The 18,173-nt window shown below is 35.2% G+C and overlaps 1 protein-coding gene across 1 annotated transcript in view; it reads right to left on the bottom strand.

Moving 5' to 3' along the window:
* LOC149792117 (long-chain specific acyl-CoA dehydrogenase, mitochondrial-like) overlaps window positions 1-18,173 on the bottom strand; it is an 84,018-nt gene extending 65,845 nt beyond the window's left edge. The window contains exons 1-3 of the mRNA XM_089970640.1: window positions 18,039-18,173; window positions 10,143-10,292; window positions 500-530 (exon numbers count right to left, since the gene is read on the bottom strand). Of these exons, the coding sequence (XP_089826766.1) occupies window positions 500-530; window positions 10,143-10,292; window positions 18,039-18,115 (258 nt within the window). The 5' untranslated portion in view covers window positions 18,116-18,173. The remainder of the gene's footprint in view (window positions 1-499; window positions 531-10,142; window positions 10,293-18,038) is intronic.

The following is an 18,173-nucleotide window of genomic DNA, read 5'->3' as shown; positions in this document are numbered from 1 at the left end:
ATTCACATGTAAATCAGCGCAGCCAAAAAATCAATAAAATTTTGACAAAAATTAAATGTAAATGAGAAGACCCAAACCATCGATTAACAACAATTATAGTTATAATTCACAAGGAAATCAGTACAGACCCCCAAACAAATTTGATAAAAATTAAATGTAAATGAGATGAGCCGAATCATCGATTAACAACAATTATAGTTATAATTCACATGGAAATCAGTACAGCCAAAAAATAAAATTTTGATAAAATTAAATGTAAATGAGAAGAGCCGAACCATCGATTATCAATAGTTACAAATTATTTGCATATAAATTAGCATGACAAAACCATCAATTAACTACAACTTTATTTTACATACAAATCACTACGACCAAACCATTAACTTCTATTATAATAGCAATTTAGATGTAAATCAATAAGACAAACCATCATTTAACTATATTTATAATTATAATTTACAAGTAAGCAGACTAAAATTCATAATTTAAATTGTCTTACCTCCCTGCTGACCTGACCGTCCTTCTCCCATCTGTGAAAACAGAGCTACTTTTTATGAAAATCAAGAAACGTTTACATGTTTAATTATCTATAGGGTGTTGTCTAAACATTTAAGGAAACCTATTATTTGTAATTTGCTGTATATACTGTACAGACACTATTATTTTCTTATGATACTTATAATTATCATTACCTTTAACCCAGGAATATATTTCTTTATTACGCCAAGTGCATGCCATCAAAGTTTGGTTTGGAAATCTAATCTAGAGCACAAGCTATTTTGCAAAACGCATTTTTCTTTGAGCAATAATGACCTTGACCTTCAACCAGACCTTAATTTTAAAGGCCTCCACATCTTAATTCCATCTTTGACCAGACCTCGATTTTAAAGGCCTCCACATCTTAATTCCAACTTTGACCAGACCTCAGTTTTAAAGGCCTCCACATCTTAATTCCAACTTTGACCAGACCTCAATTTTAAAGGCCTCCACATCTTAATTCCAACTTTGACCAGACCTCAGTTTTAAAGGCCTCCACATCTTAATTACAACTTTGACCAGACCTCAATTTTAACGGCCTCCATATCTTAATTCCAACTTTGACCAGACCTCAGTTTTAAAGGCCTCCATATTTTAATTCCAACTCTGATCAGACCTCAGTTTTAACCTCCTGTCCCAGGATAAGATTCTCCCAGTCTCAGTTTTAATGCCCTCAATTTCTCCCACAATTGTCTGTTCTCATATCCTGTTTAGAAAAATAAAGCTTCTGAGCTGAATGGTATACACTTCTGTGCCTGTACCAACAATGCTGTTGTTAGAACAATCTGATAAATCGGATGCTTTGGATGCTGTATATACAGCATAAAAAAGAATTTCATTTAAAGAATCGGAAAATTCTGAAAATAGCTATGGCACATTACACCTAAATGAAAAGAATCCTATTGGAATAACTCTGAATTTACCAAATTTTGAAGAATGAGAAACCCATGTTTGATAGTAAAATGTTTGTTTAATAATATTTACCAAATCACAATACTTTTGGAGAACTACCTTGCAAATCCAGCACTCCTAGGATAAAACTTCCAGCTAAAAAGATAAAAGTTATCTGCCCAACTAGGTGGCAGTTAGAGTGATTTCCCCTAGATACAAAAATTGGTGCTAAATCCTGTGAAATCATCAGTTACTACTGGAGAGTAAGGCATGCTCTCTATATAGATGTAACTGCAAGGAGGCTGGAAGTTTGTATGTTTATCATAACAGTTGCGATTAGGTATTACTGTAGCAACATCTTTCTTCAAATACCCAATCAAATCATCTTAGGTGGATAGGTAAGAGATGGAGGGAGATAAATCCCCTTACGCCAGAAAGACCATCTCCCATCCCCTAAGGTATTTGAGACAGTTTCTAGATGACCTGACTGGAAAATAGTCTACATATGTCGGGAAGCAGCTTCAAAAGAAAAAAAGTTATCAAGCAGAAGTCATCAAACCACATCTTTATGATGCGGTCAAACAACATAGAAGGTAACCTTTAGCACCTGGAGGCCCCGAGTGGCTGAGTGGTCTAAAGCGCTCTCCATTACAGATCACTACCATCTCACCTATGTCTGCGTGGGTTCAAGTCTAGGATTAGGCCAATGTGGGTATGTGAGAAAGCTTGCCAGTAGCTTTTTGTGGGTCGGTGGTTCTTCCCGCGGTTTTCCTGAGTTCTTCCTCCACCATTAATACTGGCCACCATGCATAGCCTATCGTGTGCTGAAAAATGGCGTTAAGCCTCACAACAACAACAACCTTTAGCACCATGGGAAAAGGTTCCTCCAGAATGAATTGAGCCTATTTAAAATAAAGATCTCTGATAAAATGGAGAGGTGTAATCAGACCTCCATCCCACAGTAATTACAGTTAGAGCAATGTTTGTAGCAACTTCATGAACTGATAGGTGAAGCAAATTCATTGGTGTGGGTTTAGTCTGATATGTAAAATCTCCATGTCTTTCCCTCTTGTGAAGGTAAAATGAGCCATGGTCTCCCTCAATTCAATGGCTTGGTCTTCCTGAATACCACTTCACTCAGAGCTCGCACTGGGTCCTGTAGATGACCTTGAGATGAAATGTCCAAAGTAAACAGGAATTATACCAATATCTGATTACCTATGAATGGTACATTTTCTTAGCAATGAAAACTGGGGGTTTCATGAGTGATACTGATCAGAATTATTGCCTGCTGACTGGAGAAGGGCAGGACTTATATCAGAGGTCAAGATAAATGGTGTCTTTTTCAGCCAGGTTGATACCATGATAAACTCCATATGGGCAAGGATACACTGTCATTGGCCAGGTGTGTCATTGGCCAGGTGAAATCCAAATTGAATAGAGAATCAGATAGGACTTAGTTTGTCCAATATCTTCTCTTTCATGACAATAAAGTGTGCTAGTGATCATGGAATGGTAGGTTTAATGGTTCTATTTCTCATAATGGTCGTGGAATGGTAGGTTTAATGGTGCTATTTCTCATAATGGTCATGGAATGGTAGGTTTAATGGTGCTATTTTTCATAGTGGTCATGGAATGGTGGGTTTAATGGTGCTATTTCTCATAGTGGTCATGGAATGGTAGGCTTAATGGTGCTATTTTTCATAGTGGTCATGGAATGGTAGGTTTAATGGTGCTATTTTTCACAGTGGTCATGGAATGGTAGGTTTAATGGTTCTATTTTTCACAGTGGTCATGGAATGGTGGGTTTAATGGTGCTATTTCTCACAGTGGTCATGGAATGGTGGGTTTAATGGTGCTATTTTTCACAGTGGTCATGGAATGGTGGGTTTAATGGTTCTATTTTTCACAGTGGTCATGGAATGGTAGGTTTAATGGTGCTATTTTTCACAGTGGTCATGGAATGGTAGGTTTAATGGTGCTATTTTTCACAGTGGTCATGGAATGGTAGGTTTAATGGTGCTATTTCTCATAGTGGTCATGGAATGGTAGGCTTAATGGTGCTATTTTTCATAGTGGTCATGGAATGGTAGGTTTAATGGTGCTATTTTTCACAGTGGTCATGGAATGGTAGGTTTAATGGTTCTATTTTTCACAGTGGTCATGGAATGGTGGGTTTAATGGTGCTATTTCTCACAGTGGTCATGGAATGGTGGGTTTAATGGTGCTATTTTTCACAGTGGTCATGGAATGGTGGGTTTAATGGTTCTATTTTTCACAGTGGTCATGGAATGGTAGGTTTAATGGTGCTATTTTTCACAGTGGTCATGGAATGGTAGGTTTAATGGTGCTATTTTTCACAGTGGTCATGGAATGGTAGGTTTAATGGTGCTATTTCTCATAGTGGTCATGGAATGGTGGGTTTAATGGTGCTATTTCTCACAGTGGTCATGGAATGGTGGGTTTAATGGTGCTATTTGTCACAGTGGTCATGGAATGGTGGGTTTAATGGTGATATTTCTCACAGTGGTCATGGAATGGTGGGTTTAATGGTGCTATTTCTCACAGTGGTCATGGAATGGTAGGTTTAATGGTGCTATTTCTCACAGTGGTCATGGAATGGTAGGCTTAATGGTCCTATTTTTCACAGTGGTCATGGAATGGTGGGTTTAATGGTGCTATTTCTCACAGTGGTCATGGAATGGTAGGTTTAATGGTGCTATTTCTCACAGTGGTCATGGAATGGTAGGTTTAATGGTGCTATTTCTCACAGTGGTCATGGAATGGTAGGTTTAATGGTGCTATTTTTCACAGTGGTCATGGAATGGTGGGTTTAATGGTGTTATTTCTCACAGTGGTCATGGAATGGTGGGTTTAATGGTGCTATTTCTCACAGTGGTCATGGAATGGTGGGTTTAATGGTTCTATTTTTCACAGTGGTCATGGAATGGTGGGTTTAATGGTGCTATTTCTCACAGTGGTCATGGAATGGTGGGTTTAATGGTGCTATTTCTCACAGTGGTCATGGAATGGTAGATTTAATGGTGCTATTTTTCATAGTGGTCATGGAATGGTGGGTTTAATGGTTCTATTTCTCATAATGGTCGTGGAATGGTAGGTTTAATGGTGCTATTTCTCATAGTGGTCATGGAATGGTAGGCTTAATGGTGCTATTTTTCATAGTGGTCATGGAATGGTAGGTTTAATGGTGCTATTTTTCATAGTGGTCATGGAATGGTGGGTTTAATGGTGCTATTTCTCATAATGGTCGTGGAATGGTAGGTTTAATGGTTCTATTTCTCATAATGGTCGTGGAATGGTAGGCTTAATGGTGCTATTTTTCATAGTGGTCATGGAATGGTAGGTTTAATGGTGCTATTTTTCATAGTGGTCATGGAATGGTGGGTTTGATGGTTCTATTTCTCATAATGGTCGTGGAATGGTAGGCTTAATGGTGCTATTTTTCATAGTGGTCATGGAATGGTGGGTTTAATGGTGCTATTTCTCACAGTGGTCATGGAATGGTAGGTTTAATGGTGCTATTTCTCACAGTGGTCATGGAATGGTAGGTTTAATGGTGCTATTTTTCACAGTGGTCATGGAATGGTGGGTTTAATGGTGCTATTTCTCACAGTGGTCATGGAATGGTGGATTTAATGGTGCTATTTGTCACAGTGGTCATGGAATGGTGGGTTTAATGGTTCTATTTTTCACAGTGGTCATGGAATGGTGGGTTTAATGGTGCTATTTCTCACAGTGGTCATGGAATGGTGGGTTTAATGGTGCTATTTCTCACAGTGGTCATGGAATGGTAGATTTAATGGTGCTATTTTTCATAGTGGTCATGGAATGGTGGGTTTAATGGTTCTATTTCTCATAATGGTCGTGGAATGGTAGGTTTAATGGTGCTATTTCTCATAATGGTCGTGGAATGGTAGGCTTAATGGTGCTATTTTTCATAGTGGTCATGGAATGGTAGGTTTAATGGTGCTATTTTTCATAGTGGTCATGGAATGGTGGGTTTAATGGTTCTATTTCTCATAATGGTCGTGGAATGGTAGGTTTAATGGTTCTATTTCTCATAATGGTCGTGGAATGGTAGGCTTAATGGTGCTATTTTTCATAGTGGTCATGGAATGGTAGGTTTAATGGTGCTATTTTTCATAGTGGTCATGGAATGGTGGGTTTAATGGTTCTATTTCTCATAATGGTCGTGGAATGGTAGGCTTAATCGTGCTATTTTTCATAGTGGTCATGGAATGGTGGGTTTAATGGTGCTATTTCTCATATAGGTCGTGGAATGGTAGGTTTAATGGTTCTATTTCTCATATTGGTTGTGGAATGGTAGGTTTAATTTCTCACAGTGGTTTCTTCAAGGTCCCTGACGTCCATTGCACTTTAGGTATATTTATCAATGGCCATTTCAAGGATTAGTGAGAATGTTGTAATGTCCTGACAAGAGGCTTCCTAATATTTGTACAATAGGCTTGAGACTTTATAATAGAGAATAAAAAAAACAAATCTAAGGAGAATAACAACACTTCATTTCTAAGAAAACCAAATGAATTCAGATCTTTATATGAAGAACAAAAACAAAACATAGATTACATAGCAAATACGGTACACTAGGCACAACAGTACTTGAACGTCTTAATTCCAAGTACACTACAAAAATACAAATACTAGAAATCAGACTTGTATGACAGTCACAAATCATATGAAGAACCAAACACAATGGAAGGATAACAACTGGACAAAGTAGAATCATGGTTCCCACGCTTTCTTAAAGATAAATTTCCAGGTCATCTCCAGTACGAAATTAATTTTTTCAAGATTCACATATGATCAATACTAAAAAGAATTAAAGAACATATTAGCCTACAAGATAAGCATTTTTTTTAAATTTAAATGAAATATGTTTTTTTGAGCTGAACTTTGGTGCTAAACTAGCATTGTTTGTGATATTCAATACTAGTTTAGCACCAAAGTTCAGCTCTCAGATTCAACATTTTGGACTAAAAAATTTACTTAAAATGAATGTCAGTCTGATTTCTAACCTGGGTTTCCTCAGAATATTCCCACCACATTTTTCCTATTCGGACATTTAGGTTGGGATGTGGAGTCAGAGAAATTGCCTATCAAAAAATTGGAATCTGCCACCATGGTGATATAATGGCATTTGGCATATGGTAGTAGCTTAAAAATAGGCCTTGCAAACTTAGATTATGTTACACTGAGTCATACCTGCATGAAATCAATACGAAGAATGATTTATTTATCAGAAATGGCAAGTACTTGTTATGTCTTTTATCTGCTGACAGACAAGACAAAACAACAGCATAGATGACACCTGACCCGGTATTCACCATTTGCACTACTAGTCACATGACTACCACATCAGAAATTCAATTGTCATGTAATATCACAGCAAACACCTAATGTTGCTGTATAAAAATTCAAATATCTTAAATGAAAGTCGGACACCTTTTGTAAATGAAAGTCAGATACCTTTTGTAAATGAAAGTCAGATGCAAATCACGAGTACAAGGTCAAATTTCATCAATGCCATAGTTTCATCTCGTCTTTAAGCAGAATAAAGACATATCGATATAAAATTTCTGAGAAATTAAATAATTTCAAATTGATTTCAAGCAGATGTGACACGATGCAACAGCATTTAAGTTTGCTAGGACATCTGGTAAGCAGCACTGATATGCCAACACCATGTTGGCTTCAAGTGATGATAAACTGGTTTTCAACTTTAAATATTGAAAAGGATGTCAATATCAAGCTGTCCATGCAACAACCATTCCACTAGCCAAATCTAATCCACTGAAATGTCTGGAGTGGATCAATAAATATGTAAAATGCAAACACCTAAATGATCCATACTGCATCCTTTGAATATTCTGGTCCGAGCTTGCTAAATTTAACTCATGATCAGTCCAGTTACAGCTCAATTACATAACTGTTTCTGGCGTCAAGCGTTGGCAGAGAATTCCCGAGTTTTTCCCGACTTTCATCGCTATTTTTAAAATTCAGGGACTTTTCACAGTCAGGAAAAAATGTATAATTTTTCTGGACTTTTTCCCCAATTTCGTGAGAACCCTGTAGAACAGTTACAATCTTTTTTTAAAATTCTACACTCAAATATATAATTTGCACACATGTCACACTACAACCACTGACTTTTTAAGTACTAAGTTCCTTAACATGGTCAGCTATTTCCTTTTTGACAGTTTCCATTTCTGACTGATTGTGCAGTTTCTCTTTCTTCAATGCATTGGCTTGTACAACAAAGTAGATTTTCCCACTAGCTTCTGCCTTTTCATATAATTTGTCCATAATTTCCTCAAGATGCTGGATGCTGTCTTCAATCCTCCTGGATATTCAATAGCAATCGGAGTTTACAGAGATTGCCAAAGCCCACTTTCTTACTCCAAAACACTTCACGAAAACATATTGGCCGACCTCGCATATACCAATTTGAATAATTTATGTGTACCTGAAGTTGTCCACAGCAGACAAAATCGATTTCTTGAATAACTTCGCCACATGATATGATACATTAAAACTACATTTTACATCTTCATCTGCCGTGAAAGTATGCTGCGTTTCGCCCCATCTAATTTTTCATATCTGCTGTCACATGATCGTTCATTGAAATTTTACAGGTACATTTTCATGTAGATGTAAATACATTGTGTAGAAAGCAACCATTCTTTTAACAGACATACGGCCATAATTTATGCCCAAAGTTTGGTCGCAATGTCAGAAAAGTCAATAACAGACTTCCAGTAGACTTCAGAATTTTAGATAGATTGCCAAAAATTAGAAGCTTGGACGTACTATAAGAACAAAGTGACCATTTATATGTATATTTTCCATTATCTTTTATTTTGAGAGTTTAAACAGCTGATTCACCATGATTTAAAGTACAAAGATGTACTGCTGCTGCAGAAAATAAATCGATGAAGAAGAATGATTGAAAGAAAAGATTTGTGCACATTTTAATGCTCTCTATAATCAGATCCATGCGCAATTATAAATATCTGATTGGTCATGTGATGTAAACAAGCCAATAGCAAACAGTTCTATTTTGATTACATGATGCAATGGCATGAAAAGAAACTTTCATACAATCATTTGTCAATTAACTAATATTTTTCAAGGACTGAGGCTTATTTTCAAGTACTTTTCCACTAGGCCACAGGAGCAGTAAATAAATAAATAAATAAATAACAGCAATGGGCTAATTGTATAATATACATATATCTAAATAAAAGCAATGGGCAGATGGGCTAAATGTATAATATATATGTGTCTGAATAACAACAATGTGCTAATTGTATTATAAACATGTGTCTAAATAAAAGCAATGGGCAGATAGGATAATTTATAGTTTACACGTGCTTGAAAAACAGTAATGGGCAGATGGGCTAATTGTATTACATGTGTCTGAATAACAGCAACGGGCTAACTGTAGGTTATACATGTGTCTAAATAACAGCAATGGGCTAAATGTAGAGCATGCATGAGTCTAAATAACAGCAATGGGCTAGTTGTAGATACATATGTCTGAATAACAGCAATGGGCTAATTGTAGAGTATGTGCCTTAAGTAATGCAACCAAAAGGGTATGACTCTAACTTAAATAGCAGAGCTTTATACAAATGTAATACTGATATGAACGTAGGAATGTAAAACTATGTAACAACTGATGAAACAAGTAATCTAACTAGAAACTGTACCCACCAGACTTCTGGAACAGCCTTCAAGGAAATTTGTTCTTATTTCAGGAACACTTTTGAAACATAGACAACATATAAGGAAATTTTTAATTAGCTTCTGGGAGATCTCCAATTTTCTCACAGATCTTTGGGCAAATTTAATGTCTATATAGATAGTTTCTTTGACGGTCTGGAAGGTATTACATATTGTAAGAATATAAACATTATTACAGTCTCTTCGACAATCTGGAAGACATGACATATTGTAAGAATACCAATATTAATACAGTCTCCCTGACTATCTTTGAAATATGACATACTGTAAGAATGCCAGTATTAATACAGTCTCCCTGACTATCTGGGAGACATGGCATGTTGAAAGAATGACAATATCATGTAGTCTCCCTGACTGTCTGCAAGGTATGACATACTGTAAGAATGCCAATGTTAATACAGTCTCCTTGACTATCTGGGAGATATGACATATTGTAAGCATGCCAACACTATTACAGTCTCCCTAACAATCTGGAAGAACGACATACAGTAAGAAAACCAACATTAATACAGTCTCCCTGACTATCTGGGAGATATGACATATTGTAATACCAGCATTAATACAGTCTCTCTGACTATCTGGGAGATATGACATACTGTAAGCATGCCAACACTAATACAGTCTCCCTAACAATCTGGAAGAATGACATACAGTAAGAATACCAACATTAATACAGTCTCCCTGACTACCTGGGAGATATGACATATTGTAATACCAGCATTAATACAGTCTCTCTGACTATCTGGGAGATATGACATACTGTAAGCATGCCAACACTAATACAGTCTCCCTAACAATCTGGAAGAATGAGATACAGTAAGAATACCAACATTAATACAGTCTCCCTGACTACCTGGAGATATGACACATTGTAAGCATGCCAACATTAATACATCCGTCATAACATGGTGCAAATGATTAGAACTCACTTGCTGTGATGAGGAAGCACTTCTTCCTGGAAGAAGCGTCGGACACTCTTTCGAAAGATGTCATGCTCTTCTGAGAAAATGTTTCTGGTCCCGATATCAGTCAGTGATGAGGCTTCAGCAATCTCAGGCCTTCGCGCAGTGCTGGACAACCTGAAACATTTAATATATGCAGTGCTAAAAGATAGATTATTTCATACACTGTTGCAAGGCTTAAAAACCAAGAGTCCCTTCATGGGATTGATACTCTAATGTCTTAAAGAATTTACCAGGAATTCATGAAAAGACCATTTTCTTCCTTTTAAATGCTGAGTGTTGAAACCATCTCTGATATTCATGTGCAATAAGATTTTTAAGTCAGCAGCTGTGGCAGCCATACTGGATGATATATCTGAACCATTGTCATGAACCAGATACTGAAGTCAGAATTAGGGACAAGATTCTCAAAATGTTCATTGTGACACCTATATCTGAGGTTAGATCATTCATGACCAAATATATATCATAATTAGTCTTCTCATGAAAACAGCATTTCTATATGACTTTCTATTTTGGAGGAAAAACAATAACAAGATTTCAAAAAGGCCTGACTGATTGGCCCAGTTGCTATATCAATGTCATAGGCCTGGCTGATTGGTCCAGTTGCTGTATCAATGTCCTAGGCCTGACTGATTGGTCCAGTTGCTATATGAATGTCCTAGACCTGACAGATTGGTCCAGTTGCTATATGAATGTCCTAGGCCTGCCAGATTGGTCCAGTTGCTATATCAATGTCCTAGACCTGACTGATTGGTCCAGTTGAGTTAATGCTCATAAACATTTGACAGGAGTCCTGCTTAAACATGTTTATTTTTATACTGTTGATATCATTCATGATACTGAGCCCTCAATCACATTCTCTTCTAAAGGGACTTACAACTTCTAAAGGGACTTAACAAGTTTTAAAGGGATTTACAACTTCGCAATTTCTACATGTTCAGTGGCAGAATTCTTAATAATTCTGGAATATACCTCCAGTCTTGGGATCTATGTTTTCAACAGCAGAATTCTTAATAATTTCATATTACAAGACTTAGCAAAGCCCTTGATAACGTCAGTTAATTTCTACTAAATACGAGGTTAATTTCAACTAAATACGAGGTTAATTTCTACTAAACACAAGGTTAATTTCTACTATATACGAGTAAATGCCAAGACTTGTATATCTATTTAGAAGCATACACAGCCTGACACATAATACATTACATGGCAACAAAGCAAATTTTTCAGTAAATTATGTTTTACAAAGAATACTTACCCAATCACATTATGTTACAAATATTAGCCTGCTACCTCCTGAATCCAGCCCTACCAAAAGATGAAAATTGCCTTTTCCTGTCTCTCATATAGACAATGGGCAATAACTCTTGCCCATTACCTCCCCTTGCCACAATCAGATGTTGCTAGGTTTTAGCTGAGTGATATACTAACGAGGATGCCTGCATGGCTGAGTGGTTGGAAAGATCCCTAAGTAATGTAAATGGGTCTGTTATGTATGTTTCATCTGCATTCTTTGTTAGTTTTTATTCATTATATGCTATGGATAATTGCATTCTGGACTTAACCTTATCCAAAATAAAGTTCCTTCTCTACCTGACCTGAATCAGTGACTATTTTTAATTCTATAAAATAAATAATACATAGCTAATATTTTCTCTACAAATAAGGGCTAAATATTAGGATTATTATCTTGGTGTAAACAACTAATACATAGCTAATATTTTCTCCATAAGTATGGGCTAAATATTAGGATTATTATCTTGGCCTTAGTCAAGGACATTGTGTTTACCATATTCGTTAGTATAGCGTTAGTAACAGGTCTTTTAATTATAACTAAGATTTTATCTTGTAAACATTTGGAACCTTCCAGAATGAAATTTCTATTAGGTAATAGTTTCTTTAGAAAATGCTAATTATCACCTGAGGTCAATTAGAGGACTATGTAATCTTGTGTATTGGAAAAATTTTTGTATTTGTGCTGTAAGACCTGCAGAATCAGTTGTAAGACTGTTGGCGCATCACTTCTACTCAGGCCACCACAGGCACATCAACACTACCAGCACTGCTTTTATTTTGGAATATCACTAAAGTTTATTCAGAACTTTGATCATCTGGACCTGTGTTGGAAATTATAGGATTTTTTTAGATTTAATTTGCAATACCAAATTAACTTTTTATTAAATTTTCAATTTGTGTTCTAAAGATTTAAATTATTTGTAGATTTTTATAAAGCTTGTTGCTTCTCACTCTTTTCTATAACTTAATTTAAGACCTTAGAGTCAAAACAGAAAATTGGGGGCTCATCCAAGATACATATTTTTCTAAAATATTCCAGAAAACATTGCTTTTGAAATTAAAATTCACCTTGTTTGGGAATTTTCTAAGTCCTGGGTATTATTTCACAATTTAGAAATACATATTAAAATCAGCAAGCCTTTACAATGTCATCTAAAAAAAAAACTTTATTTTAAACTTTACCCAGGAATGGTTAGACTCCTTGAAAAAGTATGCATTGCTCCAGCTTGCCAGAAAATATGATCATATGATCTTTCTGAGTTAAAAGCTTCTTTAACAAAGCAAGAAATAAATAATATTTTGTCCATTATTTGATGAAGAAAAAAATGTTTTGGATACAAGTTCTTTGGATTTAATTAGCTCTAACTTTAAAGTTCTGAAATTAAAATACAAGAATGAAATAGTTAAGAAAGCCTTAGCTTCGGAAAGAAGCAAAGCAAATGCACTTACAGAAAGAGGAGAAACAAATACAGCAGCAGCTGCCAAAAGAAGAGAGTTACAAATACAATTACAGCTGTAGAAAAAAGAGACAAATACAAGTACAGGTGTAGAACGAAGGGAGAGACAAATACAATTACAGCTGTAGAAAGAAGAGAGACAAATATAATTACTGCTGTAGAAAGAAGACAGAAATACAATTACAGCTGTAGAAAGAGATTCATACAATTGCAGCTATAGAAAGAAGATAGAGAAATACAATTACAGCTGTAAAAAGATGAGAAAGACAAATACAATTACAGCTGCAGAAAGAAGAGAGAGACAAATACATTTACAGCTGCAGAAAGAAGAAAGAGAGAACAAGAAGACAGGCTAATGCAAATGCAAATCCAATGTGAAAAGGAAGAAAAAGAAATGCAGAAAGAAATGGAAGGGAATTTTAATTTAGATTAAAAGAATTAGAGCTGGCAAATGGAAAGCATGTCCCACTTTGCACAAAAATTCAGGTTTTGATGTTGCTAAAAATAATAGGTTAGTACCCCATTTTAAAGAGAAAGAAGTAGATAAATATTTCCCTCATTTTGAAAAAATTGCTGATAATTAGAAATAGCCAACAGAGCACTGGAATCTGTTATTACAAAATGCACATTTTGCAAAGCTTGTGACAACTATGCTTTCTTGTCAGTACAGCAAAGTGCTCATTAAGATCTGGTGAAGGAATTTATCTTGAAGGGTTATGAGCTGGTACCTAAGGTTTATCAGCAAAAGTTTAGGAACTATAAAAAGAAACTGGACAAACCCATGTCAAATTTGAAAGAGAATAAAAGGTGGTACTCAGCCAAGAAAGTCGTTCAAGGTTACAAAAATCTCAAACAACTCCATAGCGACATTAAAGCTGAGCACAACGTCAAAACTTTCAAAAATGCTGCTCGTACAGCTGATGAGTATTCTTTAGTTCATAAAGTTTTTATTGTCAGTAAGCCTTCCACTCAGCAGTCTTCTGGTTTAAAAAAAAACTATTTTAATCTAAGGTGGCGCTCACCAGATAATATGTACTTTTGAGAGAGTGACGTATGTAAGGTGAAGTAGTTCGCATTTAAAACATGCACAGTGGAGAGAATGTTGGCATATCTCTATGCTACATTAATGTAATGTGGATGATATTTCTTTTGGATATTGTACTTTTGGAAATTTTATATGATTTAAGTACACTGCTAACTAAAATGACTGCTCCCTTGTGTTAAAAAATCAGTCTGAATTAGTCTAAAGTGCACTATACATAGCAGCTATTAAAATAGGGAAAATGAATTTTGCCAGACTAGACAATACCAGCTTCTGAAAGTGCAATGAATGAATTACCAAATATATAAAATGTAAAAAAAGTTATTGGCTCCTTTTTATACAATTGACCTCTGAAGTTCAGGAAGTGAAAATGACCAAGTAGAGCTAGCACTTTTTTGAAAGGTGCACATTTGAAGTAAGGCCAAGCTGTATACTCTATAACCCATAGTACACCCATCAATCATACACCAAAATAAAGGGAATTAAAGGTTCTTTGCATTATACCTAAGATATACAAGGTCTTTTTTAAATAGCCAGTATAACCAGTGAGGAGAGCCGGGGAAATTCTTTTTCTTTAAAATCCTAACCCTATGCAAAATGCGAAACTGTATAGCGCCACCTACGCTGTTTAATACACAGTGTTGTACAGAACTGTCACCTAGTAAAATGGCTTGTGTATGCACTGTGAGCATCTCTTGGTGTCAAAAATGACCACTGGATGTTAAAAATTCAGATATTTATGTGGGGATGGTGCAAAGAAACACTGCAATGCACTGAAACACTGGAGAGTATTGAAAACACTAAAACTCACTTTAGATATCTTATATATATCATAGTTTATCATTGATTGTGTATAAATCATTCATAACTTTGATAATTTAATAGTAGTTTTATAATAAAATAACATGTACTTTCATTACTGCCGACAAGTGATGGAATGGTAAATTTTACAGGTATGAATTGGAAAGCAAATTAATAAACAGTTGTAAACTGTACATTCTGATGACAGTTCTGAAGGTAAATACTATAATTATCAACAATGCATACATTAGTTTAATTTAATTATTATTATTATTTAATGCTTAAGCTTTTAATAATAAATAGATATTAATAATGATTTATTAAGTTATTTATAATATTATTGTAATAGACTTGGGGCTCTAAAGATGTAATATGATGGATGGGAAGGGTGGTTTTTCTGTGTCATAAATTTAACATGTTGTTCGTGTCAATGAATATATAAACTGCTGAAAGATTGAAATTAAACATTGTAATGTATCAGACGTGTATAGATCGCGACTTACCTTGATATCTGTATTAAACTGTTCATGTTTATGTCAAGTGTGATTGCCGGTCATGTGGTAACATGAGTCATCAAACTCAACCTCGCACATCGTTAAATACTCACAAAATCTTCTGGAATCTTATTTCATATGAATTTGTCACACCAAGAAATATGTTTATCACCCTTAAATTCCCATGTCAACTCATCATTTGAATAGCACTAAGCTCGATGACTCCAACAGCTGACATCACGAAAAAACGTCTGCAAGCAAGATGGCCGACACTAGATCACATGACCGGTTCCACACAGTAAATTTGTCAAGTTCACATTTTTTATTAAACTTCACTTGTTGATTGTAAATGCTGGCCTTATTTTATACTAGAATAAGTATGTTTTGAATATTTAATGGTGTATTCTTCATTTTTATGCTGGTCAATATATTTTCAATGTTATCAGCGTTCATCGGTAGTTGTGTACTCTTCACCCAAGCTTAACTGTCTTGGTTATGATTTCAAGTACGTTGACGTTTGACAGACACGGCAAAATACATAATGTTTATATATCTGCTAATGATAGAGTGCGAACAGACAAGTGATGATGGTTAAATTGTATATTAACCCTCAGTTTATGTCGCTGTAGAGTATCTGTTCAGCACCACCAGACCTGTTCGGCGTCCCAGACAAGCAGTGATTGGTTATGTTTACATCATATGACTACTTTCCAAAGAGTATAAATAGGAGTGAAATTTGAAATTCGGGAGATAGCTGTCAACATTAACGCTTCTATCAACATCTCTCCACCATATAAAAGATAACTGCATTGAGGTAGTTATAATTACAACTTTATTGGATGGCATTAAAAAGCTCATAGATACTTATAAAAATAAGACAAGTCTACAAATTTTAATTTCTTTATTCTCAAAAACAGACTGGAATTATATATAGTACAACAATAGTAATCAATTCAATTCAAACAAATTCAATTCACTGCTATTGATTCAAGCCTAATATAAAAGTAATATTGTGCCACATAAATAACCAGCTATCTCCCACCACACTAAGAATTTAGGGTTAACTTTCAAAATACTTACTCCGTGGGTCGTCCATTTCTCGCTGAATGATTATGTTAAGGTTATGAAGGCCAGCATATTATAGAATTTGTGTATTGCATACGTTACACATAATCAAACACATACATTCATATTTTAGTCATATTTCTTGTATTATGCATCTTTTCACAATTTCATAATCAAAAATAAAAAGGTCCTGGCTTTGAGCATTCTTGAAATTTTTTTATTACTTTTACACAAGTTAGCCTATACCCCCCCCCCAATTTGTTACATTATGATTAATGGATCTTGTTTCTTTTTATTTATTGTTCTGGGATACATGAGGAGATTAATGCAAACTAACAAATAAAACAGCTGTACATTGTAAATGTCACTACCTGGACTTATGTGCGAACAATTAATTTAATGGTCTGAATACAAGGATACATGTGAGAATGGCGTCAAATAATTTGCTCATTTATTTCATTGTTTGTGCATGATTCAAAGTAGTTACATTTCTCATAATGATTTTCATGACTGGTGCGTACTACAAATGTACTAGCTAATAGTACAACCCTTGGATGGCTGTCATTTTGATTTACATGTGCCACAAGGAAATTCATCCATATATACTGATTTACTAAAGAACATGGCCAACTGAACAAAGATTTACGAGTTTTAGCATTTTTATAAGTAGATCATGAACTGATTTGTAAATACACATCAAACAAAACTGTGAGGTAATTTAAGTAGATACATAAATTGATTTGTAAATACACATCAAACAAAACTGTGAGGTAATGTAAGTAGATATATGAACTGATTTGCAAATACACATCAAACAAAACTGTGATGTAATGTAAAGGTGGCACTTCCTAATCCTGACCTTCCTAATTAAGATAAGTAAAACATTTGGATAACTGTTATCATCACATTGTCAGGGGTCATGTTACCAGGCGAAGCGGACAACCAAATCGCCTAAAAAATATAAAGTTTGCCTTCCTCTGTTAGGAAAGTGAAAACAACTTTGCCCTGCGATTTATTTAGAAGAACATTGAATGACTGTCCTTTTTAGATGCTCTCTCTTGCCTTGTCCCAGTTAGTTCCAGTGTTATGTTAGAGTTCAATTCGAAATGTAGGCTTCATGCAATCAGATAGTTGGTGTTGATATCAACTGCGCCAACAAACAAACTCTTGCACATTCACAGGTAATACCTGAGGCTCAGGTATGTCTTTTCATAGCTGACTGACCTCAACCCTTTCCCGAGTAAGTTAGCAACTATTGCTGCCCGATTTCCGCAAGTTATCCTTTGATGATAAAAAAATCAATTAAATTTGTGTTTCGAACTTAAACTTATGTAAATAGCATTATGTGTTTTAAGAAAAGAATCGGTAACAAGAATATTTTAACTGCCGCGTGTACATTATTTTCTTTTGATATGAACGGACATTTATGTCACAGGTCATGTGAATAATATCTTATGCTTTGTCTAAATTTGGCTATCCAGAAATATGGACCTTTTGACCAACCCTGTCTACTTTTTAATTATTATTATTTTTTATTTTTTTTGACATTATGCAGGTGGGATTAAATTTGTGCATTCATAAAAAAAACTGTCCCTTGTACCCTGGACTTTGAACTGTCCTAAAAAAAAGATGTTAAGGTACATACGGAGTAGACTTCCCATACAACAGACTCTTTAGGTTTAAACTTCAAGTAATCTGTAATTACCTATTGCAAATTTTCCATATGGTTTTCGATCCGTACACTTCATTTCGAATAAAGTGGGAAACAGTTCGGGAAAACATTTTATCTTGTGTAGACCATTAGGTAGTGTTTAACAAAAATATCCGAATGTATCCGCGT

Source organism: Sinohyriopsis cumingii, chromosome 9 (assembly GCF_028554795.1).
Source record: "Sinohyriopsis cumingii isolate HCF-2022 chromosome 9, ASM2855479v2, whole genome shotgun sequence".
In the NCBI taxonomy this organism is placed as follows: domain Eukaryota; kingdom Metazoa; phylum Mollusca; class Bivalvia; order Unionida; family Unionidae; genus Sinohyriopsis; species Sinohyriopsis cumingii.
The sequence above is the reverse complement of the archived record's forward strand: the minus strand, read 5'-3'. Positions and strand labels throughout refer to the sequence as shown.